Source organism: Centropristis striata, chromosome 18 (assembly GCF_030273125.1).
Source record: "Centropristis striata isolate RG_2023a ecotype Rhode Island chromosome 18, C.striata_1.0, whole genome shotgun sequence".
NCBI classification, from domain to species: Eukaryota; Metazoa; Chordata; class Actinopteri; order Perciformes; family Serranidae; genus Centropristis; species Centropristis striata.
Window position 1 is genome coordinate 25173639 of NC_081534.1, and position 25649 is coordinate 25199287.

Consider the following 25649-nt stretch of genomic DNA (forward strand, 5'->3'; position numbering starts at 1 on the left):
GGAGGGTGATTTATTAGCCTTGCTACCAGAGAGTTTGTATACTAGCCAACATCATGTTGTCTTGCCAAACAAGGCCAGCCAACAATGTTGCACTGTTGAGCACAAAACAAATCTGCTACCCAGGCTAATAACAATGCAGGCCTGATTCACCAGTGGAGAGGACCCAAGCGTTATACAAAATAAGACACTTAAAGAACCATCTGTGCCAGAAGGCTATGTTGTGCATGAAAGTACAGTATTAGCCAGAGCCAACAAGCACAACACACAATTTGGGATATTTTGCATTAATGTTATGGGATTTTGTATTCAGTTCATCTTGCAAATAGCTCCCTAATGCTGTGTCATGTTCGGGGCTCTCTAAAGGGCCGTCCACACCAAGAACTAGATAAATAACTAGAAATATGTTCATTTAAAGATTTCTCTAGCCCACACAACTCTAACTACTAGGGATGGGTGTTTGGAAGAAACCTGCCAACTTGATTATCTATTATCTATTAATCTAACGATCAATTAATCGATTAATGGCTGCATGCATACATGGGCAAAATAAAAGATATATATACAGCACTTTGCAAAAGCCTGTTTTGATAACGGACGCTTTTATTTTGAAAGGACGAAAAGAGACTTCCTGTCTGTATGTGTTTTGTGATCAAATTAACCCTAGTCATTCATGCTAGCAAGGTTTGATACAGTGAGCTAGTTTTGCTCAAATTAATATGCTTGTATTTCTGTGTGTTAAATAATTGTTATTGGAACTTTCAGTTTGCAAACTGTAGCTTTATCCAACTTAATTCTCAGCTCATTGGCTTATTCACATACGGCCGCATAACTGAATACTATATGCCGTGTTTCAGTTCAGTGATACTGATACGCAGTCATAGATCAAATTAAAATTTTAAAATCCACAGATCGATTAAAACTTCCACGTGATCTACCAAATTCTTAACAACCAGTAATTGATCATCGATAAATTATTCCCATCCCTACTAACAGCACTGGCGACAACACTTTCTCATCCCTAACTCGTCACATAAGAACATTTTGTCACGGACTTTACCGTCTGATACTGAAGCAACCTCTGCGTGTGATACCAACGCACATGGAACCCCTTTGCTTCTGTTTTGAACGGATCCGTGATGTTGTTTTCCACTTCATATATGCACAGTGGGCTTTTCAAAATAAAAGTCTGTGTTTACAAGAAATGGCTAACTAACTAGCCTCAACCAAGTTAGCGTTAAATTAACAGGGTTGGGCTTAAAAACAGTTACTTAAGTGTCGGGGCACAGTTACATGGGTTGATGCCAAATTATTTTTTTAGTTTTGCACTAGTTACATCAATATCACGTCACTTATCAGAAGCGTTTAATACTGGCAGGTGATTTTCCATGACTCAATAGAAATCCCAGTAGATCTGAGAGCTGTAACAAAATGTTGTTATCTGACAAGTTGGGCGTGAGAACTGGTTGTTGGCGATGGATATCATTGGGATCAGTGATTTGATCAACACACTGACAGCCAATTAAAGTTTGCTCGAATTAACAGGGCGTCATGTTCAAACTCTGTAGTCCTTTAATAATAAATAGGGATAATAACTTGTTCAACATTAATTCTCTCTTCTCGCCCCAGTGGTGCTGAAAGAGACATAGCACCATGCAGCAGCAGCAACAGCAGCTACTTTTCACAGTTTTCTTCTTATAAATATCCTTGTTCTTATTATTAAGTAAAAAAATAAATAAAAGCTAAGGTGCTTTATAAATGTTGTATCTGCTGCTTCTGACTACCTTGATGGCATTTAGGATACACAATAACTGAAAAGATGAGGGACATGTGGGGCTCCAGAACAGCTGGCACCACATTTTACAGGATGATATCCTTAATCATCATTATTGTTCTCATTATAATTAGAGTTCTTGGTGTGGACGGCCCTTAATGCTGTAACTGTACTGCACAAAGATTCATGCAGCCATAGCTTTGTCATCTCTGTTCCTACATACCAATGGTCTATTCCAAGCAATAATTGAACTTTCTACATCAACACAGACCATGTGTATCCAATAGGAACAGTGATAAAAAAATAAAATAAAATAAAAACACCACCACTAACAAGCAGTTTCTTGTAAGTCGTGGATGGTTTCTCTAAATTTAAAGCTATAATCTACTTGACAATTAAGCACTGTTTTCTCTTTGTTTTTCCCCAAAAACAATAGCATTTCATCCAAACATGTGATGCCATCCCTTCCCATCTCTCGACCTCCCCCTCTGCATCTAGAAGGGCTGGGCGATGAGATTAAATGACACATGAAATGACTGTTAGAGCGCAGCGGCATGAGTGACTATGAGCATCTGACAGGAGTTTACAGACCACACGTGCTGTAGCCCGCGGAGCGCTTCATTCACCGCCCTGTCGTTGAGTACAGAGCCTCTGTCCCATCAAAGATTACTTACCTGCTCTAATAAACATGCCATGTGAGCTGGAGCGGAGCCGGGAGGAAGGGGCTCGCACTTTTTAGCGTAAATCAAGAGAGCGGAGGTTGTAGAGAAAAGGAGGCAGTGGATGCAACGCTGCACTCACAGATAATTTCCCTCCTTTCTGTGACCCCCGACGGCCTTTCATTATCATCGCCTGCTGATCTCTTTTTTTTTTTGCAAAACAGGAAAGTGTTACAGAGAATGAAAAGAGACAGCTTCTATTTAGAATTCAATTGCAGTTCGTGGTGTTGAAGAAGTTCAGAGAGTTGCTAGATGTGGTCTGTCTGCTTTGCCTTTGGGGTTTCTATAATACCCACTTATTGATTTTTTAACACGTGCAGTTTTCAAAGTCAAAATTTAGCCCAAAATAATCACAAAGTCAATGAGTAATTAAGCAGTATTCATCAGTTTAAAGTTAGACTGACATCTTGGCAACAATGTTGGATGCTGTGCTTAAAGGGAGTTTGTTTCTGTCCATTTATACACACACAGTGTATAGTGTTACATGTAATGCATTGGCTCATTACAGCTATTACAGTAATCCAGGGAATCAGTTACTTTCTCATATGTTTCACCCTTTAACACTTGATAGCCAACTATCTGGAGATACTATCTTGTTACTGGCATCATAGGAACATATTAAAGTACGCTGTAAAAAAAATCCTTGTCATTTACAGTAAAATACCAGCAGCTGTGGTTGACAGAACTTCACCATGAAAAATACAGTGAAAATATATGAGACATTACCTGCATAGTATGCCTTTAATGAAGAGTAACTTTGTAATGTGACTAGTTGCTAAAGGCAAGAAATTAAGTGATGTTGCAGTACTATGCCTGTTTCATTATATAAGCAGATTTATTTTTATTGACTTAAATCCCCTCTTTTTACAGATTCATGGCACATTCATGTGTCACGTCAGATCTGCTTTTCTCCAAGTGGGACAGTGGGACATCCAACATGGCTGAGATCCAGCTTGCAGAGTCAACAGGTACTTGCTTGTTATTGTCAGCATCACATTTTGGTAGATTACAGGTAAATTACTAAAATAATAAATGTGAACTCCACAGTTACTGTGCTAACTCCTGTTTGTTCTGTTTCCTTTTGTAGTACGGTTGTATTCCTAAGAAAACTGACAGTATTTGAATGCATCATTTTGGGGAAACAGAAATAATCATGACTTTTTATGTGTCTTTATGTTTATGTGGAGTATTTCCAATCAGGCCAGTTAACAGTATTTGAACTGAGGAGCCTCCTCTAAGCAGATTCAATGTGTTTATATTTCCAGTACTGTGACTGCTCTGCCAGCCAGGGATTTCTTTTCAAGTTCACTCAATAAATATCCCGTTAGTTAAATTATGTTAACTGGAAAACAGTTGTGAAGATCATTAATCTGTTGCACTCATAGCAGGCCACCGGCATATAAAAAGCAATATTGCAGAAATAGAGACTTCTAAGTGAAACTTGTACCATAAAAAAAACCCTCAAGGGCATTTTGCAACAGAGTGCTGCTTACAGACTACAGATTGAGTTGTGTGTGTGTTTGTGTATGCAAGTGTTGAGTGTGCATGAGACAGAGAGTGGCGGGGTGTCAGTGTGAAGGAGGAGGGGACTCACCCCTTCGCTGTTCGGCCCGGTCTTGGCCAGCATCTCCTGCAGGGCTCGCACCGACAGGGACTGCTCCAACACAAAGTTACAAACACACAAGTCTGGAGGGACATACTGCAGGATGGAAGGAAGAAGGAGAGAGAGAGGGGAGGAAGGAGACGAGGACGAAAGGACGGAGGGAAGGAAACATTAGTTAAAGAGGCAAGGACAAGGTGTTTTGAGCTTTCTCTGGGGTACAAAACCAATCATTGGCTGTATCCCAAAGACAAGGACCCTTCCATGGTGGGATCCCAGGCCAGAGTCCTTCCTTTCACTGTAATAACGCACATTTGGAACAGTCTTCATTGTGCAGGTGTGCGTCATTGCGTAATTGGACATCCTGCTTAAATTCAGCGCTGCATTTTCAAAACCAGTTCACGACATGGATGTGGCTTTTGCATCAGCACTCTTCCACATATTAGAGAAAATGGAAGAAGACGCTTTAAGATTGATGTGGAAAATATATTTAATTCAAATACAAGTAATTTGTAAATACAAAAATAAATTATATACAAACATATTTATTAAGTATTTAGTAGCCGACTATTTCCACTTACCCTCTCATACAAAAAACACATGATTTCATTGTTTTTAGCCAAAGACTGTGATTGACTTATTGTTCTTTTTTTCTTAAAATGTATTTGACTTGATTTAATTAAATATCATGTTTTTTTAAGTATTTTAAATATGCAAACACAAGCTTTAAAAGTATTTTGTTACAAATAAAATCTAAATAAAAATGATAGTATAATGAAAAAAAAACAATTAAATACATATTTTAAATACATTTAATTGAAATACTGCCAATTTCTACTCGTGCCAGTAATGCAACATGCATATTATTTATTATTTTCTATTTATCTGTATGCATCTTAAAGAAGGCGAAGTGATTTAATAAGAAGGAGATGCAGTCTTCTAAAAATGTGTTGATTAATTAGACACGTATACAGCTGTGGAATTGTATATTTCCAGAGCAGTAATTGGTTACTAAATGAATTGCAGGCACTGATCTGAGACAAGAGACCAACTAAAAATGATTAAACTGCTCAGTTGGTTCTCATAAATAATTCTGATGACTTGCAACTTCTTTGCCGTCCTGTTGTGTTGCTAACGAGTGGCTGGGGGATTACGATGAGGGCTGTCCAAAGGTGTGCAGGCCGCAGCTGCAATGGCCAATTATTAGTTTGGCTTTAGGGCTTATTCCTCAGTGCACAGCCACAGGCTTCAGATTTGTCATCCAAGTCAAGCAAACTGTTTAATGCATGTTGCTGAGATGCAATTAATTCAGTAAAGTTTATGTGGGGTGTTTGAAATTACATAAATTCATGGAAAAAAATCATTAGACCACCCTTGTTTTCATCAATTTCTTGTACATTTTAAAGACTAGTACAACTAAAGGTACATTTGTTTGGAAAAATATAATGATAACAACAAAAATAGCTCATAAGAGTTTAATTTAAGAGCTGATATCTAGCCAATTCCCATGGTTTTCTTGATAATGATTTTGGTTATTATAAAGAAAACCATGGAAAATGTCTAGATATCAGCTCTTAAATTAAACTCTTAAGAGCTATTTTTGTTGTTATCATTATATTCGTCCAAACAAATGTACCTTTAGTTGTACCAGGCATTAAAATGAACAAGAAATTGAAGAAAACAATGGTCTAATAATTTTTTTCCACAACTGTATTTACTGGCGGACATTGTTCACTGTCTGCATCTGCTTGTCAAAATATAAAAAATTATTTACCTGATGATGTGCTAGATGGCACTGTTGATTAACATTAAACTGCACACATGACTGTAATTATGTAATACATAAATAAGGTCAGTCACGACAAAACCCTCATATCAGATCATGCTCTCAGCCTAATTTATTTGAATAATCCAAATATTATTTATATTTATTATTTATTGTGTTTACATCCATTTTATAACAATAGCGAGCTTTACATAACATGCTGTCCATCTCAACACAGAAGAGGACAGGCAGTGATTTAAAGGTGTTGGCTGCACGCCCTGACTCTGTAACACAAGCGCCTGACCCTTGACCTCAGCAGTGAAGTGAGAAATGTGAGCAGAGGGGAGGGCTGCTGGGTGATAATGAGGATGGCGCTGCTCTGTAACTCAACACAAACATGCATGGGAACCTCCCAACACCACCGCTGTCTGTGTGCATGTGTCCACTTCTGAGAGCTGCAACCAACAGCCTGCAAACAAATGTTGTCAACTCAGATATCGTCACACTGTAAAAATCGCCGTAAGAATCGGCCTCATGACGCCGACCACCTATGGTAAAATCGCCTACATCCTCAGTTGATCAGATCATGTGATTTTACCCCTTTAAGATCATCACTTCTTTGACAATTTGCCACATTCATAGGCATCAGATAAGAACCCAACAAAGAAGAGCTAGAGGGAGATTGTTTATTTATCAGTTTAGTTTATCAGTGTTTTATTGTTGACACTAATATTGGTATCACTTTATTTTGAAGGTGTCTACATAAGAGTGACATGAGCGTGTCATAAACATGACATGGGATGTGTCGTGAACATTAATGACACTTTGAAGTAACATTAATGCTCATGATACTTGTCATGTCATGTTTCTGACAGGCTTGTGTGACTCTTATGTAGACACCTTCAAAATAAAGTGTTACCATGTCTTGCTTAAGTCACAAAGGCATGTTCAAAAAAATTGCCTAAGTCATTTATTTCTCTCAAGATACATAATTTACACACAGTGTTATTACTATGCCAATAGCCATCCTTTGTTACATCCTTTTTGAGTGAAATGATCAATAAATGTCATATGTTACACTTTTGGTGAAGTTTTTTGTGTTTCCTGCAAAACTTGAAAATATGAGTTAGGCGATTATTTTAACAGGGTGACATTATTCATCATTTAAGTGCATTTATAGGTTTCCAGTGGCAAAAAAAAAAATCCAAGAAAATATTGTGTAGAAGGACATTTGCAGCCCCAAAATCTAGTTATCTCATCACAAAACTTGACTCAGTTGAATATTTACTTTTTCCTGCAAGAGCATGCAACATGACGTGACGCAGCTTCACCTGTGGTGTCTACGACCTTCCACAGCGATAACTCGCAACCTGCTGCAGACCTTACACCTCTTATGAATTATTCACCGCCAATAATCCAATTATCATACTTCTTCCAGGGTCGAGCAGACATACTGAACATTCGCACTTGTCTGGGAATAGAAGAGACTGTCTCAACGGTCACGGCGACCTTTGGTAAGTCTGCAGGGAGCTCAAGACAATACAATAATGTGAGCCGTGAAAATGAGTAAAGTGATCCTTCAAAAGATCAAACACACTGTAAAAATCCAGAGTCTTGCATCATGTGCAGGCTATTCAAAAGAGATCAAATAAAGTGGAATAAAATTCGTTTTTTCATCTTCTCAAGGTCGTCTACTGGTGTAAGTCCCATTAACTTCCTCTTCAAGGCATGTAAGCTAAAATTAGTGCTTTTAAATTATTACACAGAACTATGTGACATCAAAGAATAAGTCTGGTCATACTCTAGGTTTTTTATTTTTTGTCAAAAAATACCATGAAAAGCCAGAACTTTCTATTTTCTATCTATAAATAAGGTCAATAACGCCAAAACCCTCATATCAGATCATGCCCTCAGCCTAATTTTTTATTATTGTGAAAAAATACCATGAAAAGCCAAAACTTTCTAACTTCCTCCTCCAGGACACATCGGTTCGCACACTGACACGCTGCTGTACTGGATAATATGTTCCATCTTTATGTTTAACATGGACACTGAGGTTTGTTCTGAGTTAGTCCCACATAGGCTGTCCTAAAATACTCACGAAAGTACACAAACTAGGTATTCATACAAAAAACAACCCCATAAGTCCTTTATTCAAGCAGTTTACTATGAATCATATGGAAGTATAAAGAGTGACAAAGTCCGCTAAGGGAGGAAACTCTTGTCACGAGTGAAACCAAAAGTCAGCGTCAAATTATTTTAACCTAAATGTGACTAATGCAACTACATCATGTTTAACTTCAAATGGGTAACTTTGTCATGTAGAGAATGGGGATGAGAAGTATAAAAATTTACTTATTTTAACCATAATAATGAATTGAAAAAAATTAAAATAAATTCCTTAAAGTTATTTTGTTGCCTAAATTGAACCAAATTGTGACCTTTTCACAGCTTTTACCACTTGTTTAAAGCTGAAAATTTAATCTTTCTGTATGGGAACATGTTGATGTCCTGCCACTAGTAGAGGGCGCTAATTTAGGAAATGCTGCTGTCAGACTAGAGGCTATAGGAACAAACCACCTATGTGATCAGATGGATTGGTGGTATATAGTCCCCAACATATTTTATATTACACATATTGTTAACAAAGTAAAAATGTAAGTATATATTTATAATCTGGTTTAGAAGATTTACATCTTCAGGAAGATTAAATGGGCTTCTGAAGCCACAGTATTGAGAGCTGAACCAGCACATTAATGATTGGTCTTTTCATGGGATTTGTTGACAATAAAAATTAAATAGTGTCAGTCTTATCTAGTCTATAGTACAATTAAACCTTTAACCATAAAAACAATAGCAATGGATTCGAATTAAACATTTGTGTTAACAACCATGAACTAAGTTTATCAATGCAGAATTCAGAAGATACATTTCACTTTATCCTAAGCAGTATTTTACTTCTTGAATTCAAATGTATGCATGAATGACACCACTAATGGCCCAAGCTTACAATATGCCATGGTAATATGTATATGTATCAACATCATATTTAAAAAAAACTGCCTCAGAAGTCTTTTTTTAAAATCAAATCGAATTCACTTTGGCCTCATTTCTCTCTAGCGGCAACAGCAGCAGGCAGCCAGGCTTCGTTATAGTCTGGGAAATGAGGTGTCAACACCTGAGATCCGCCAGCAGATGACAGCCCCTCCCCTCGTGCCAAACCACAGCCGTCACCCTCCACACTCACACACATTTCACACCCAAGGAGGCCCGGAGCATTGTCACCAGTATCCAAGGTGAGAGGAGAGAGGTGTTGGTGACGGGCTGCCTGGAGCTCCGCAGGTGCTGCCCTCCGACTCAACAACAGCTCCAGGTGGAGGAACAGAAACGAGTCCCCACATTTTACTGCTCGGCGGCTGAAATTAAATCAGGCTTTGCTCGATATGCACAGCTCATAAACGTCCTGGCATCGGAGAGTTTTTCGGTCGTCATCATGTGATTTTCACTCTGACACAAAGTAAGCGTGAAGCCAAAAATATATATCTATATCTATCCCACGTAGATCTGAATTACTGACTGACAACAAACTTGCTCTCATTGAAATGACTCACGGGAAATGTTGTGACTAATGATGCACATAATGATATACAACAATTATGTTCCTATTAAGAGGCATATTCTCCAGAACCAACAAGATCTGCTTCATTTCAACATGTCTCTTTTTCCCTTTTTTTTTTTTTTTTTTTTTTTTTTACAGTATGTCTTGTCAAAAAAGAAGATTAATGGGACGTGTAACAGAGAAGTGACAGCTCTGTTGTTCTGCTACAACACCACAGGCAGCAAAATGCTAATGTTCATCGCAGTCACAATAAGAAACTTCACTCTCCTAACAACAAAAGTGGTCTAAAAACATCCGCTAGGCTTTTATATCATATTTGTTGTTTTTTTGTCTGCCTGGGCCGAACCAATGGGCTGCACCACTGCAGAGACAAGTAACTGGCCCCCATGTAACTGAACCTGGGTCACTGCAGTATAGTGGGGGTGTTATTCCTCTGCACCACCGAGGCATGCCCATTTTGAGATTGTTTTTATCTAAGTAGCTATACTTTGCACCATAGGGCCTTCGACAAGAAAGCTCATCTCAATAAGAGTGGGTGGAGGAGACGGACAGAAAACAGATGGGTTTCAGTAAAGAACTCAAGTGTCTCTTTGATTTACACTAACAGGAAGAGAGACTGCCAAGCAACAAAACTGGACTGCAGACTTTTTTTCCTATGCAATTTTTTTACTGCATCTATTAAAATATGCATATTTTCAAATGAGGCATGTAATTGTTCATTTAATTTATTATTTGAGAGGATACACAAGCAAGAAATCAACTTTTTTCACTTGTCCACCAAATTAAGCACACTCCATATACTGGCCACTTTGATTAAGCAATGAAAGAGACAGTATGTCTACTTTGCACCAAATTAAAAATGTCTGAATATTCATATCTGGGCCAGTTTCAGTAAGTTGAGTAAGCTGCACTCAGTTAATTAAATTTCAGGAGTGTCTCTGCTGGATTTTATAAATCCACCTTTCTGTCATTTCATCAAGAAAACAGCTTTCCTCCATCAACCTGCTGACTGCTCAGTGATTCCCACCTAAAACCCCCATGGGGTCCCTCTGCAGTTGTGGAAAAGCTGAACTAATTAGAAGAATATAAAAAAGGACGATTTCATTAAAAAATATATATACATACACAAATAGTGTAACAGCTCAGAGTGTAACTGGTTAACATGATGCAGAGTAGTTAAAATAGTGACACAAAGTAATGGATAAACAGTATAAAAATATAAAAATATATATAAATGGCTGTTGGATAAACAGTTCATCGAGTGTTACCTTAATTTATTTCAAATAATAAGCTAAAGATGATGAATAAACAGTTTATTTCATTTTTTTTAAATCACTGAAATGGCAGTAGTTAGCTAAAATTAATAACGAAATATAATAAAATGTAATTGTATACATAAAATTAAAATGTGATTGTTAACTTAGCTAAGAGTTAGAATAAATAAATAAATAATAGTTGGAGTTGTTTAAATTATTGGGTAAAAGTAATAAATAATTAACCTAAAAGTTACCTAAAAGTAAAGGATAAAGAGTTTAATTAATTTCTTATTTTAGTAGAAATATTTTATATTTACTCAATATTTTAGTTTAATAATTAATGGAATAATTAAATAGTTACCCAAAAATAAAAAATAAACAGTTAAAATTGTAAAAGTACAAATGCAACCAGATAAAAGAACCTAAATGTTGACAGTTAAAATGTACATTTCTAAATTTTTAAGGAACTTTGTACTTAATAGTGTTAAATAAAAACCATTTTAAAAGCCTTTTAGAATATGATGGGTGCCGAAGGAGGCTTATTGAAGCTCCTCCTAAAAAATAAAGTTAGAGAAAAGTCTATGCCTTTTCAGCTTAAAAGAAAGTGGTTAGAATTACTTTTCTGCCAAAGTATTTTCAGAATAAAACATCTCCAGTTCACGCCCAGCTTAAAGGTCATCAATGTACTCTGTAGCTACTTCCTGTTTCAAACCAAACTGCCACTGACTGAGCTACTATTTCTCCAAAACATCCACAGCACAAAATAAAAGCGGTGTGCCATCCTCACCTTAGCTTCAGAAGTGGATTCCAGGTAACACACACGGTTTCCGAGTCCCTCGGCGGCCAGGCAGAACTTGCGATGCTCCTTCTGGATGGTGGCCACACACTGGAGCACCACCTCGTCATCCTGCCAGAGGAGAGAAATGTTACAGCCAAAAATGTTTCCACAGTGACCTCTCCAGAAAAATAAACAAGGCGAGACAAGAAGAAAACAATCCATATTGGCTCAGTTTTGTTGCTTCTCATGCCACGCTTAACTTGGAAGCAAAATATACTACAGTTAAGGTTTTTAAACTAACACCTGACAATGCACCTTTGACTTATGGAGGCCTTTATTTTGAAAGCTTGTAAAGTTTTCAAAATAAAGGCGGAAAAAAAGAAACTTACAGATTTTTTTTCTAAGATGGAGACACAACGAAAAAAATGACTGTAGAGAGGAGAATAAGTATAGCATTTTTAAATAATAACACAAAAAATGCATTTTCTCACCTAACCATTAGTCATGTTATTGTAAATTAAGACAGCCAGAGTAATAAGGTAACCGCATGCAAACAGAATTTTTAATCTTGTTGACAAATTAGAACTGACAACCGTTTCAGCAGCAGAAAAAAAGAAGAAAAATAAGTACATTAATTAATAGCAGCAGAGCAACTTTAAGTGATATTATTTCTAAACCTGAATGCACCGTTGTCTTCCAGAGGTCACTGCTGCTCAAGGATCTTTCAAAATAAAAGCGTCAAAAGAAATAAAACTCTTCAATTTTGTTTTATGAGGTGGAGCCATAACAAAAAACTGTCTGTAAAGAGGAGAATAGGGGTAGAATATTTATATAATATAACACACACACACACACACACACACACACACACAATATCTTGTTGACATATTCGAAGACAACTGTTTCAGCAGCAGAAAAGATCACTCTGAGTAATATCATCTCTATACCTGAAATGTACCCTTGACTTATTGAGGCCTTTATTTTGAAATGTTGAGAAGCTTTCAAAATAAAGGTGGCAAAGAATAAAATTAGATGAATGTAGAGGAAGAATAGGGGTAGCATTTTTATATAATAACACAAAACATTTTTCCACTATTTGTCATATTTCGGTTGAGTAAAGTAAGACATTTGTAGGGGGAAAAAGGAAATATCTGTCAAATTCAAACAGACAACCGTTTCAGCGGCAGAAAAAAGAAAGAGCAGCAGAGAAGCTTTGAGTAATATTATCTCTGAACCTGAAATGCACCTTTGACTTGCAGAGGTCCCTGCTCATGAATCTTTCAAAATAAAAGTGGCAAAAAAGGAAACTCTTAGTTTTTATGATATGAGATGGAGCCACAACAATAAAATGACTGTTGAGAGGAGCACAGGAGTAGAATAGTTTATATAATAACACAAAAAATGCATTTGAATTGAACTGAAGGGGGAAATAAAGGAAATATCTTGCTGATAAATTTGAACAGACAACCATTTTAGCAGCAGAACAGGAAAGAACAAAAAGTATATTAATCAATAGCAACAGAGCAGCTTTGAGTAATATCATCTCTAAACCTGTTACTCAGCCTTCGTGGGAGAGAGGAAACCCTCGATTCAATCAGTACAACAGATAAATGAACATCTGTATCTTTTGGGGTCGAGAGGCTCTATTTGGCAACACACACACACACACACACACACACACACACACACACACACACACAGATATTGATTTGTTTGTGTACTTGTATGTGTGTGTGTGAGTGTGTGTGCATGTCTCCTGCCAGCTCACGTCCCACACTAATCTGAGCTGATGGTTGCCATGGTTCTGGCTCCCACCTCCTTCACAGCAGTATTAATTCAATAGATTTAGATACAGGCTGCACAGCACCCACAGACTCGGGAGGAGAGAGAACAGACCCTGACAATATTTCAAAACAATGGCACACTGGACCCAAAACTAGAAGCTTTAGTGTTATTGTGAAGTAAAAATCCCCCCTGCATGGTCACTCTATTATGGGAAGAAAATCCTTTTTAAGAGGGTTTCCTGAAAGCACCTCATTTTTTCTGCATTAGAAAGCATTCATTACCGTCTCCTGTATCCGACAATAAATGAGAAAAATTGTAATTTCACACTGCTGCACAGACGGAAATTAAATGGGAACAAAAAAGAAAAAAGGTGTCTTTAGCAAAATCCAGAACAATTTTCTGGGAATTAGAGACAGATTTCCAGCTCTTTCAGCAGATGTAAAAGTTCAAACAGACCTTGTAGGAAGCCTAAAGTCTATCTCTCTGTTTCATATTTAGTATGAGGTGTTGCATCACAAATTAGATCCTCAGTCTCGCTGGTTTCTATATGTGGGAGGTGTTCATAATCAGAAAGGTACTAACTGGATTGTCTTCTGCTGGAACAATAACACGCTTTGAATTAATTAACCAAGCAGTATGAAGCCTTTCCTGCACTACAAATTATAAGGTGAAGGCTAGAATAAATATTTTTATACTTTTAGTGAGAAAACAAAACAAATTATTCCACAGAAATGCTGCTTAAGAGGAGACACTACAGGCTAATAGGGTCATTTTTAAAAATAATAGATATCCCCATGAAACTTCCCCCAGTTTTTTATTTACATTAAGATAATATTTTTTTGCATTACAAGTTTTCTGAAATGTTATGTTTAGATATGCAAATAAGGTCTTTACTCATTAAATATGCATGAATTTGCATATATTTCCAGGACATAAATCTGAACAATGGATATAGCAAATTTCAAAGTTATTATTTTATTTTGTTGATAATCAGATTCAAAGTTTTTGACAGAAGGAAATTTTAACAAACAAAAAAGGAAATCATGTAAAGTCTGGAAAAGGCCATTAAAAAAAAAAGATCATGTTTATAGGAACAAAATGTTCTATACATCAGGATATGAATGATATACAAACATACCTTTAGAATATAGTTAGGAATAAAACTGGTAGAAAGGTAAGGTAAAAAGGTAAAAAGGTAGAAAATGGCCTTTAAAGGTTTTTATACATTCTTTATGGAAATGACTATTTGAAGACAAAATTCTATCTAATTCACTGCAACAACAATATAGACATGTAAAACATAATATTGTGCAGGAGAGTGGGAACTTTTTAACGAAGGTTTGGACTGTGTTCGGAGTGCTAAACGCTAACTCTTAGGGAATTAAGTAGAAATCTACAAAATCTAGTAAAATATACAACTAAATGGTTGTTTTGGATGTTTTCAAAAACTCAGAATTGACCAGTGCCTGAAAAAACTATGTTTTTGTCTGTAATGTATCACTTAAAGAAAAAAAAATGTGACTTCTAAACTAATTATTAGTAGTATAATTGGTACAGATCCAGTCTTTTGGATCCACAACAACCTTATAAATAAGGTATACTTTGGTCAGCTTGTGTTTTGGGGCTATAAAAATCCATCTCCGAGCACTCTTAATGGACAAAACTGAAGCACAGTAGAGTTAAATGTCACAGTGGAGTGAATGAGCGCCGAGCTGGCACAGCAGTCCATACCGCCAGCGTTTTAAATACCCCAAGACTCGACTTTGGGCTTCAGGGAGGTGATTACTGATAGCAGTAAGCATCAGTGTTGGCTCTGAGTCACTGCTGCAGCTTTCCCGGCAGTCGTGTGACGGAGGAAACACAGCTTGTTGTTTCAGGCTACGGATAGGGGGAACTCGATATGGCCACGGGATGACCACGGGATGACCAAAGACTTGTCACCTCTTTAAAATCAAGTAAATACAGCGCTTTCTTTTCAGCTGTTTGGAATTGTGGTGGCCTTATGAAACCAGCAGGGCCTGGCTGGCACCATCAGTGGCATGCTATGTTTACGTCTTTTTTAAGGCTTATAAAAACCGCGAGCTGGTGAGTTTTTGTGCCAAATTGCACCATAAATGTCACCAACTTAATGAAATGTTTTTCGTAAGGCTTTTGCTTATTTTCTGTCATAAATATAATGTTACAATGTCGGATGTTGATATAAAACATGGCCAAAGTTTCAAATAATGCACTAAACATATGTAAAAGTAATTTGTGTGAGCAAAAAGGTAAAGTTTTCTGACTGTTCTGAACACTTTTTTGAACAGTTTTTGCTACTTTTTGCTACGGATTCCGACATATCTGGTCATCTGCTCCAGGTAGAAACTGCAGTGTTGACATTATATGCACTGCTACATGTAGCTACATGCTAACATCAAGGACATGTGAAATCCTTGTTGCCAACATATTCATTCATTTCAAATTACTGATCACATTCCTGCTGTAACATGTTTGATTGTGTAGTTTTTAGTTAAGAAGCTTATTTTGGTGATTTTTCAAAAATATAGCTATTCAGCTCTACTCTATGACTACGGCCATGGGGCCCAAAAATACTTTTTCTCATAGACATTGTTTGAAAGACATCTGTGAGGATCGCAACGGCTGCACAATATTTGAATTTGATCCATTTGTTGTCTAGAAAAGCCCATTTATCCTCATGCAAGTTAACAGAGGACTAAACTGGGAATAAAGCTCCTCAGCTGGTGGAAGTTTCTAGTTTCTTTATAGGCCCCACAGTGCTGAAGAGCTGTAGAAGATCTGGGTAATTTCATACACTGAACAAACTTTTTTTTGGCTTCATGTGCCGCTGAACAACTTTCATAGGAATGAATGGTGCCCCGTGTCCAACACTGTATCCAGTTCTCTTTAGAGAGAGAGGCTTAACGTGTCAGGAGTGTCTCAGACAGAGGGTCAATAGAGGTGCAGCAATATAACAAAGTGTTTGTGGGTTTTTTTTTTTTTTTTACATATTAAGATTATAGATGTACTAACAGAAAGCCAAAATATAAGTATGAACCTAAAGAAAATTGCATAATAGGTCCTCATTAAAGCAGCAATTAGATCACTTAAAAGCTACAGTGAAAGCCAGGCAGTGATACATATTCATGCATACTTGAATTTGATCAAAATTGACAACCACACTGAAAGGCACAGACGCACAGAAATTGATTTTCACTCGTTTTGAAAGTGCAGCTTCAGAAGCAGAAGTGGTCTGAGTTGCACTGGGATCAAACAGCTACATAGACTGGATGCCATCCAGTCATCTGAGCAGTGCAGCAATGGGAGGAAGAGCAGCAGAATGGATGATAATGCCAACATCGCTCTAAATAAATACAACCGCAGGAGACAGAGTGTATGGGAGGGTTTAATGCCAAGAGTGGGTACATACATAGTGGCATTCTCTCATAAAAATCCAATCGCTGTGATCACATCTCAACAACTAATGCTAAGTCCATGTGTGCCTACAGCAAAGACACTTTCTTAAGACACTTTCTGTCTCTCTCTGCACCCCTGACTTGATCCCCAGCCAGAGAATCTGGTGAATCTGAGGCAAAGTGATCCTTGCAGAAGCAGTGTGACCATCTGCTAGACAGCTAAAGAGCAGCATCAGTACTATGTATAGGGCCCTGGCCTGCAGCAGGAGGAGGTTGGGTGGCTGTTTTACCCAGCTTCCAAGTGGAGAGTTGGAACTTGACCCTGCCCTCTCCCAACGCGACCCCACCCGTCCTCACTACCCCTCAATGTCCCTCTGGATCCAACAGGTCTGACACGTCCGCCAATCAAACAAAAGAGAGTCACGTTGGTTAGAGCTTTTCTTTGAATGATCACTTGCTTGGCCGGATGTGTCTTCAGCAGACCCTCAACACCCCCCCTACTCCTCCCTGGCTCTGTTTTTTTCTTCTCCTGCTTCGTTAACTAAGCAGCAAGTGCCCCTTAACAGACAGCGACAGGTGTGTGTGTATGTGTGTGTGTGTGTGCGGCCCGATGCATCCACCAGCCGAAACCCGAGAACTACAGATGCTCTGGTGTGCCAAATAAACTCCCACAACTCACCCGCTGCTGCCACCAATGTGAACTTGAGAAAAGGTGAATCTGTTCAATCCCTCAGCGCTGCTATTTTGACACGCATGCTTTGCACATGCTCAGTGGAGATCAACAGGCAGGCTTTGAGAAGGAGGGAAAAAAAGGGCAAAAACTAAACAGAATAAAGAAAATACCAGCACGTTTCATCTCCTTGTTCACACTGTCTCGGTGTGTAGTCTGTCTGAATTAGTCCGACTGCTAAGGAGTCGTGTTTCTCATAAATGTCAGGCAGGGTGCTAAGTGCAGGCTGAGCTACGTGTTTTTAGTGAAGCTTAGCTCACAACATGGAGAGCAAAGTAGATACAGTGTAGATGTGTGAGAACACAACCTGATAAGCCGGATAGAGGCTGATGTTGGTGGCTATCGGAGCACGACAAGACATGAATGTTAAAAACAAGTCTACTAAATGAGTTTTCAGCATAAATCCTCAAGTATTAAAACAAACAGCAAAGCACCATCTTATTATACTCTGCTATCTCAGGGCATAACAACAACACATTTTTAAGTACAAAAAAACATAAATAAGCAGGCAGCAAACAGGTTTCTGCAGATTTCTCCTCCTCTAAAAAACTCCATAAAAGATTCCATATCTTCTTTTAAGGTAGAGTATTTTTGTCTTAAAGGAGACTTACTATGGTCACGATCAGCCTGACAAAAACAAGGTGTTCTATGATTGTGCGCCACCTGTTGAGCCTTTCAGTAGGTACAGGCCAGATTTTATGGCACACCCCAACAATATGATGTAATTTGACCCTGTGTCTTCTCCTTCTTGTACACTCGCAAAAGACCCAGAAATCAGTAATCAGTAAGAGCAGACTGGGCTTTAAGAGACAGGCGCTACAAAGGAGCATCTCAGAGGGAGGATTAACAGAGGTGAAGCAGCTATGGGCAGTATGAGTGTTTTTTTATGTTAAAGCATGAAACCAGATGGCAACCTTCGGGTCTGAGCAGGGGGCAAATCAGGAAGTGACTCAAGCTGCATTCTACTGAAAATTCCAGCAGGGGGTGCTAAGTGTGGCTGCAAAAACATTTCTGTCCATTAATTTCAATGCAAAATGACAAAACTTATCACTTGGTTTATTACCTCAGCGAGCCGTCATCAGGAGAGAAGCAGAACAATGCGTATCCACGGCAACGTGTCAATAAAGTTATATATAACGTTATATAGACATAAAAAAGGACATTTAGTCTCATAACTTTGACCCTTTCACACTGTATTTTCACTAAATGACAGTTTATTTGAACGTTTTGTTCATTAAAAATGTCTTGTTCAGCGTTTGGTTGGACTAACAGACACTCCAAGGAGTCACTGCTCATTTTTCTGAGGTAAGTAACATACATTTAGTTTTGTTTTTTGCTAGCCAAAATGAACATCCCAGTTAATGCTCCAGTTAATGCTAACATGAATTAGCAGCGAGTTCTCTCAGTCAGGTTGAGGTGTAGAAAGGCTGTAGTCAGTGATCAGATCCCTCTCGCTCCTCCACAGTCCAGATATGGTCTGCTCCCCGTATCGGAAACAAGATGGCGACGCAAGATGGCAACGAGTGTAACGCTGAACTTGATGCCTCAAACGGGCAGTCCACAAACCAATGGGTTATGTCACAGTGATTACGTCCATTATTTATATACAGTCTATGCATGAAACATGTTCTTGGAGAAACCCCAGATACCAGTATGAACCTAAGAATAAGCAAACTAGGTCCCCTTTCATTATCAGTGCAAGTTATTGAGAATGATAGAGCCTCAAACTACATCTGTAGTCTTGATCTGTTAACTGATTATCAAAACTTGGCTATCCATGTTTCGCTTGTGATAAATAATAGACATTTTCTTAACAGCATTGCTTTACAATTTTTAGGAAAACTCAGAAGATACATAGTCTGGGGCATACTGTCCTTACACAAAATGCTTAAAGTTCTCAGGCACCATGCCCGATTTCAGGCATAGAGGAGTTTTACATTTCTATAATGCTAAAATCAATGTACACATTTCTGACTGAATAACTTCCTGCTTTTTCTTGCTTTAAGTCCTGTACACATTTGGAAGAATATCTAAAACCTCTATGCAGAAAGCTTGGATAATTGAGCGGTCCCATAGGCAGTAAAATGTTTGCCCTTTGTTCCACATTTACTACATAAATCGGGGCTGCAGGGATTAAATCTTTTTAAGTGGGTTGGTGTTGTATACAATCTCATTAGCCATTTATATTAGAGTAATTTAAAACGGGTATTTATGGATTGTGCAAATTCTGCATTTAAGCAGATCTCTTGCCAGTCCTCGACTGTAATCACATCATTTATGCCCTCGCACCACGCAAGTCTTTTATTTTCTGAGAAGAACTGGGAGCTATCCATCATTATTTTAGAAAAGCAAGGAATCTGTCCTCTCCTTGTGTTGCGGTTCAATGCTATCATTTTCTGTCCGTAGCTTCTAATCTGCAAGTACCGAAAAAAGTGTTTCTCAATGTTATTTTCTGATATAAAATAAAAGATTGTTCACAGAGCCTGTATCCCAAAAAATGTGCAATAAACTTACTTTTTTGGGATGACAGCGCTGCAGCTAACACGGATCTAAAGACTCTCTGTCAACCACGAGCACATGACTATAAATAATGAAGTTATTATTCACAAAGTTCCAACCTTTGTTAAAATTTTAAAACCTTGTGGAGCCGTAGGAAATGAAGGAGAAGTAGCGAGAGTGTGAAAAAATGATTAAAGGCAGAACCAGATGAAGTGCAGAGACGGTGAAAAACAGGACTCGAAGCCAAAAACAGAAACAGATGTAAACAAGAAACAAGGAGAGAGACACAAAGAGAGCTGAGGAATTGGCTTTTTAGCAATTTGACATTTTGGCTCTATAGTCATATTTTGTACAGACAAAGATCTGCAGTGTTTCAAAGGAAAGCAATACTGTAACAGGTTTGGCCCCAGTCTGCTGCTGCTCTGTCTATTAATCAGATCAGTTAGTCAATACAGGCAGCGACACTGGATGCACCTGCAGCTACTTCATACATCTCAGACAGAAACAGGGATCTTATTTATAGATCGGGAAATTTGGTGATGATGTCTGACTGGTGATATAAATGAGATCAGCTCAATCATCTCAGCGACAAAAAAAAAAGAGAAAGAAAATGTATTAAAATAAATGAGGTACAAGACTGTGGACCATTTAGTTCGACCAGGCCTTTAAATGCCAGATTTATTAAGTGGTTCCGTACTGTGCCTTCCAAATCCATATTAAGTGTTTTCTTTCTTCCAATTAGAAACAGCAGCATTTGGTAAATGTAGTAGGAAAAAAAACTTCTGGGCATACAAAAAAATTACCATAGAAGGGAAGTGTAATAAAAGGCTTTCAACAAGCAGCAGAAAAATGAAGTCAATGCAGAAAACTGCAGTTCCTCAAATGGCCACTTGGGGCTGGCTCCAATAGTGAGTAAGTCCCCACAGACCCCAATGTTAACATGTCCAACTTTACAGCAGAAATAAACATGTTTACAGCCTGGTGCAAAAAATGCATTTCATCTCTATAGTTAACTTCAATTTCTGTGATTGTTTAAACTAATTTAAACTGTTTAAATTATATTAGGACTTAAAGTTATGCATTAATAAGGACGTGTTTCAGCAACCAGGCTTCTTTCGACTCGCTTTAGCTCCACCTCTTCCAAATCCAAATTCATTTTGATGATAGTACTCCTTATCTCCAACTGGCAGACAGTGGACATGGTGTTAACATTCATGTAACTTCCAAGTCTTTGCAAACGTCATTAATATTATTTGTTTCAGTTAGAAATAGCAGCATTTGCTAAATGTAGTAGTAAAAAAAGTCATTTTCTGGCATAAAAAGCAATGACCATGGAAGGGAAGTATATTAAAAGGCTTTCAATAAGCAGCAAAGAAATGATGTCAATGCAGAAGTGTCAAAAACTGCAGTTCCTCAAATCGCCACTTGAGGCTGGCTCCAAAAGTGAGTCAATCCCATAGACCCCCATGTTAAAATGCCCAACTTTACAGTAGAAATAAACATGTTTATAGCCCAGTTCAAAAAATATGTTCAATCTCTATAGTGATTTCCACTTCCATGATTTTTTAAAACTAACTTAAACTGTTTAGATTATATTAAGACTTAAAGTTATGCATTAATAAGGACATGTACCAGCAACCAGGCTTCTTTCAACTCGCTTTAGCTCACAAATGTCATTATTATTATTCGTTTCAGTTAGAAATAGCAGCATTTGCTAAATGTAGTAGTAAAAAAAGTCATTTTCTGGCATAAAAAGCAATGACCATGGTGTAATAAAAGGCTTTCGACAAGCAGCCGAAAAATGAAGTCAATGTGTAAGTGTCAAAATCTTCAGTTCCTCAAATGACCACTTGGGGCTGGCTCCAAAAGTGAGTCAATCCCCATAGACCCCCATGTTAAAATGTCCAACTTTGCAGCAGAAATTAACGTGTTTATAGCCCAAAAAAATGGGCTAGTTCAAAAAAATGTTTTCATCTCTATAGCTCATTTCCACCTGTATGACTGTATAAACTGACTCAAACTAGTTAAATTATATTATATTTACCCCATATTTAACCATTTTTTAAGATTAGCTTAGCACCTCTGAGATGTTCCTTTAGGAACCTGTGGGTGACGTGACATCACGGACACTACGTCCATATTTCATTCTTTTGTTGACTTTCAGTGACAAAATCTGTCTATTTAGTGTTCAAGATCAGCATTGTTAGATGTGAAAAGCTGAAAATCTTCCAAAACTGGTCATAAAATAAATGTAGAAACTATCAAAAATGTTTATTGTTACCAGGAGTTTTTCGTAGCAATTAAATGTTGCCAGTGGGTCATTAATCTGGACTGAAATATGTGCACCTTTGGAGGTAGAGACAGAGAAATGAAGATGGAGCGAGAGTAAGAGACAGACGGGAGGAAAGATTACGTCCTTTCACTTCAAAGTCTAAACCTCTGCTGCGTACTAACAGTTAATCTACTCACTTCAGTGTTTAAGCAGCAGTAGGAGTTCCATCCTGCCGTGTTTCCGTCATAACTGATTCATGAGATGTTTAAATGAATGAGGTTTAAGTCCACATCTCTAAAGCAAACAGCCGTTCAGCTCCGGAGCACAAACAGAAGGAAGTTCGTGTGGAGCTTCGGTGTGTGCTGCCTCAGCAGGAAACATCAGGATTCTGACTATTCTGTGTGAATTATTCATTTTCTTATCAACAAAACAGCGTTACCGAGCACTCATATACGTTATTACAGATAATCACATTAATGTGTTTTTTCTGAATTCATTATGGACCGCTTAGATAAAGAAACAGAAGAACAGAGGCCATATGAAGGGTTTTATTGGTGTTATTTTTCCTGCAAGCCAGGGAATCTGGGCCATTTTGATAAGATATTAATGAATAAATAATAATAATTTACCTGAAGCATGTTTTTTTAATTGTGTACATAAGGAATACAAATCACACTGGTGTTATTCATTATAAAAATGGCTTGGCAAAAAATGGCAAAATTATCCACAGTCATTGTTTTTTTGGCTGTTATCATCTGTCCAGCTGCCTGACCTTAGCCACGTTTGATTAAGTTCTACCTTTCATTTTTATGACTAACATATTTTTTTACTAGATAGATTTAGTAAAAGTTGGCAATTTCTCTCAAGACATACAGTATGTCCTCTCTGCACTGTTTTGATGGCTCGTTCAAGGACGGACCTGTCAGTAGTTGGACTATTTAGTAAAATGACAGCACAGGGCCAGTCGCTGACAAGGCCAAACTATATGCCTTAAAATGTTATCTGCACTTTACTTTATCAACATTGTTATTGTTGCATTCACGTCATGTTTATGAGAATATATCTGGATATTTTTGTCCTGTTTGCACTCAGCTGCAGAGAATCCTCAGATATTTTGATGCAGATTTTTGTTTTTAAAATGTCTTCAAAGACGAGAAATCTACACCTCAAGATCTGTCATTGAAGATGCATTTACATTATGCCATCACTAGGTGTTTCCATTAAAGCTAAGTAAACGAAAAAGTAAACGAATTTTGAAGCAAAATTTTTAATGTTGCAATGAAGAAAATGCGAATTAAGGACGTTTCCATCAACTTGTTTAGAGCAAATAAACAAAGCTGCATAAATGTACCTTTGTCAGAAGATGGCAGTGTAATCTATTGCTGTTGGCTAATCTGTCAGTAAACAGTAGAGGACGTATAGAGAAAACAACAACAACAACAACAAAGAGGTTGCTAATCGTACAACTTTGATCAGCTGTTTCTGCTCTACTGGAAAACCACAAAGAAGAAAAAAAAGCTGTTTCCATTGTCGCCCAGTCATGTAAGTTAAATGTTGCGTCAGAAGTTAAAAGTTTAACGTCAGAACTTATTCGCAAACTGTGTTTCCATCTCTGGTTTAGCGCATTAACCATTTAAAAAACAACAACTAAAAACACCACAAGCAAGCATAAAAACTTGTACGTGCATTTTCGTGTTGCCATGAAGCTTTTGTCATGTGAATTTTCATAGAAGTTTGTTAATGGAAACACAGCTACTGTCACATACTATGTGCATGCAGAATGTGTGCATAAGCAGGTCAGAGAAGGCACCATGAGCCAAAATAAATTATACCCTGCACATTTGAGATCTACATTAAAAAAAAAAAAAAAGAAAGGAATATAATTCCACAGTCGAGCAAGTTTTGCCCCGCAGTACACTGCCATGGATCACAGACTCCCAAGATTTATATGGTGTTCCTATAACAAATTGGATTTTCTTGGCTTAATTTGTATGCACATTGCTTTAGAGCAGCAGCTTCAAATAATAGAGGCCCCCCATGCGTGCAAGGCTGAGGCGTCCGTCCACCTCAGCAGAAGCCCTGAGAAATGAAGGGGCCTCTGGTCAGGGATGGAGCTGGAGCCTTTCTAAAGTCCATCATCCTGTCTGATGAGACAGAGCGAACACAGGCAGGATGTAGTGAGGTGTGAAGAGACGGAGAGGATGGTGTGAGTGAGGCTGTGAGGTGAAAAAAGAACTGCAGGTGAAGTGAAAACATTCACCTGAAGTCAACTTAAGCCTCCTTTTCTCACTCTAAGCTCTCAGCTCATGACCCGGGCAGACAGTTGTTTTTACCCTGTCAATTTCTGCAGGAGTCCAATTTAATGCAAACTTTAAATTATTTTAGCTCTCATGCCACCAAAGCCTCAGAAGACAGCGGCACGGTACGGCGAAAAATAGATTTCACAGAGGTCAGATTTTCATTCCTCAGACAGACAGAACGGCGACGGGTCAATAAGTGGACGTGACACAAGATAAATTCAATGAGCATTTAAGTGTTTCACAATACATCAGCGGCAGTCTGTGACAAGGTAAGCCTCCCTCCCTACAAGGCCTGGAAATGGTTTCCAGATCCATCAGGCTACAAGATGTCATCTCTCGACTGCAGCTGTCGTGGCTGGATGCACACAGCAAATAGAGAATGGTGTTTCTAAAGACGTTTCTGGGCTCACTGAGAAACTAAAAGATGAGTGAGTTATTAGCAAAATGACAAACAGATCATGTTTTCACCCCAAAGTGAAACATCCTTAAATCCTGTCCTGTCAGAAAATAATTCAAATGGGACCATTAACTTTAAAGAATGGATAATTTCCTGGTGGAGAGAAAATTGGGTTTTGGAGTGATTGATGTTTAATCCTCTCTTTGTCATTACTTTAAGGTGCCCTTGAGCAAGGCAGCGAACTGCACCAGCAGAGCTCCTCACTGACTGTATGAAGAGCTTCAATATTCAAGAGGCTTAGTACCTCTGAAAAACTTGGATTCAAATCTAAAAGTGCCAATAATCATTATTTTTATAATAATAATAATATATCAATTGAAAACATGAGAGTTTCAGCTCAAATGTTTGCTCTTTGACCCAGAATTTTACTGTGTGGGGTCACTTTCAACTCCCTCATGGTGCCATTTTTGACAGCAGAAAGCATCTGTTTCCATTAAAAAAACTCTAAAAATCCCTCCATACAAAACCTACTCAGTACCAAACAGCAGACAAAGAGACAGAGTTGAACATTAAGCAGCTAAAGACCCAGATATTTCCCCCTGGAGTTAAAGGAAAACCAAAAGAAGAGCTAAAAACAGGCAGAAGTCTCTGGTGATTGTTTAGGGAAAATTGAATCCCCTCCTCCTGTTACATTTTAACAACTAAATAAGCAACCAAGTTTAAGAAGAACATTTCAGTAGAATTT

General features: G+C 37.9%; 1 protein-coding gene across 1 annotated transcript in view; it reads right to left on the reverse strand.

The window, feature by feature from the left end:
- The window catches only part of ryr3 (ryanodine receptor 3), a 147486-nt gene that overhangs the window by 110840 nt on the left and 10997 nt on the right, over positions 1 to 25649 (reverse strand). The window contains exons 2-3 of the mRNA XM_059356626.1: positions 11518 to 11637; positions 4085 to 4189 (exon numbers count right to left, since the gene is read on the reverse strand). Coding sequence (XP_059212609.1) covers positions 4085 to 4189; positions 11518 to 11637 — 225 coding nt within the window. The remainder of the gene's footprint in view (positions 1 to 4084; positions 4190 to 11517; positions 11638 to 25649) is intronic.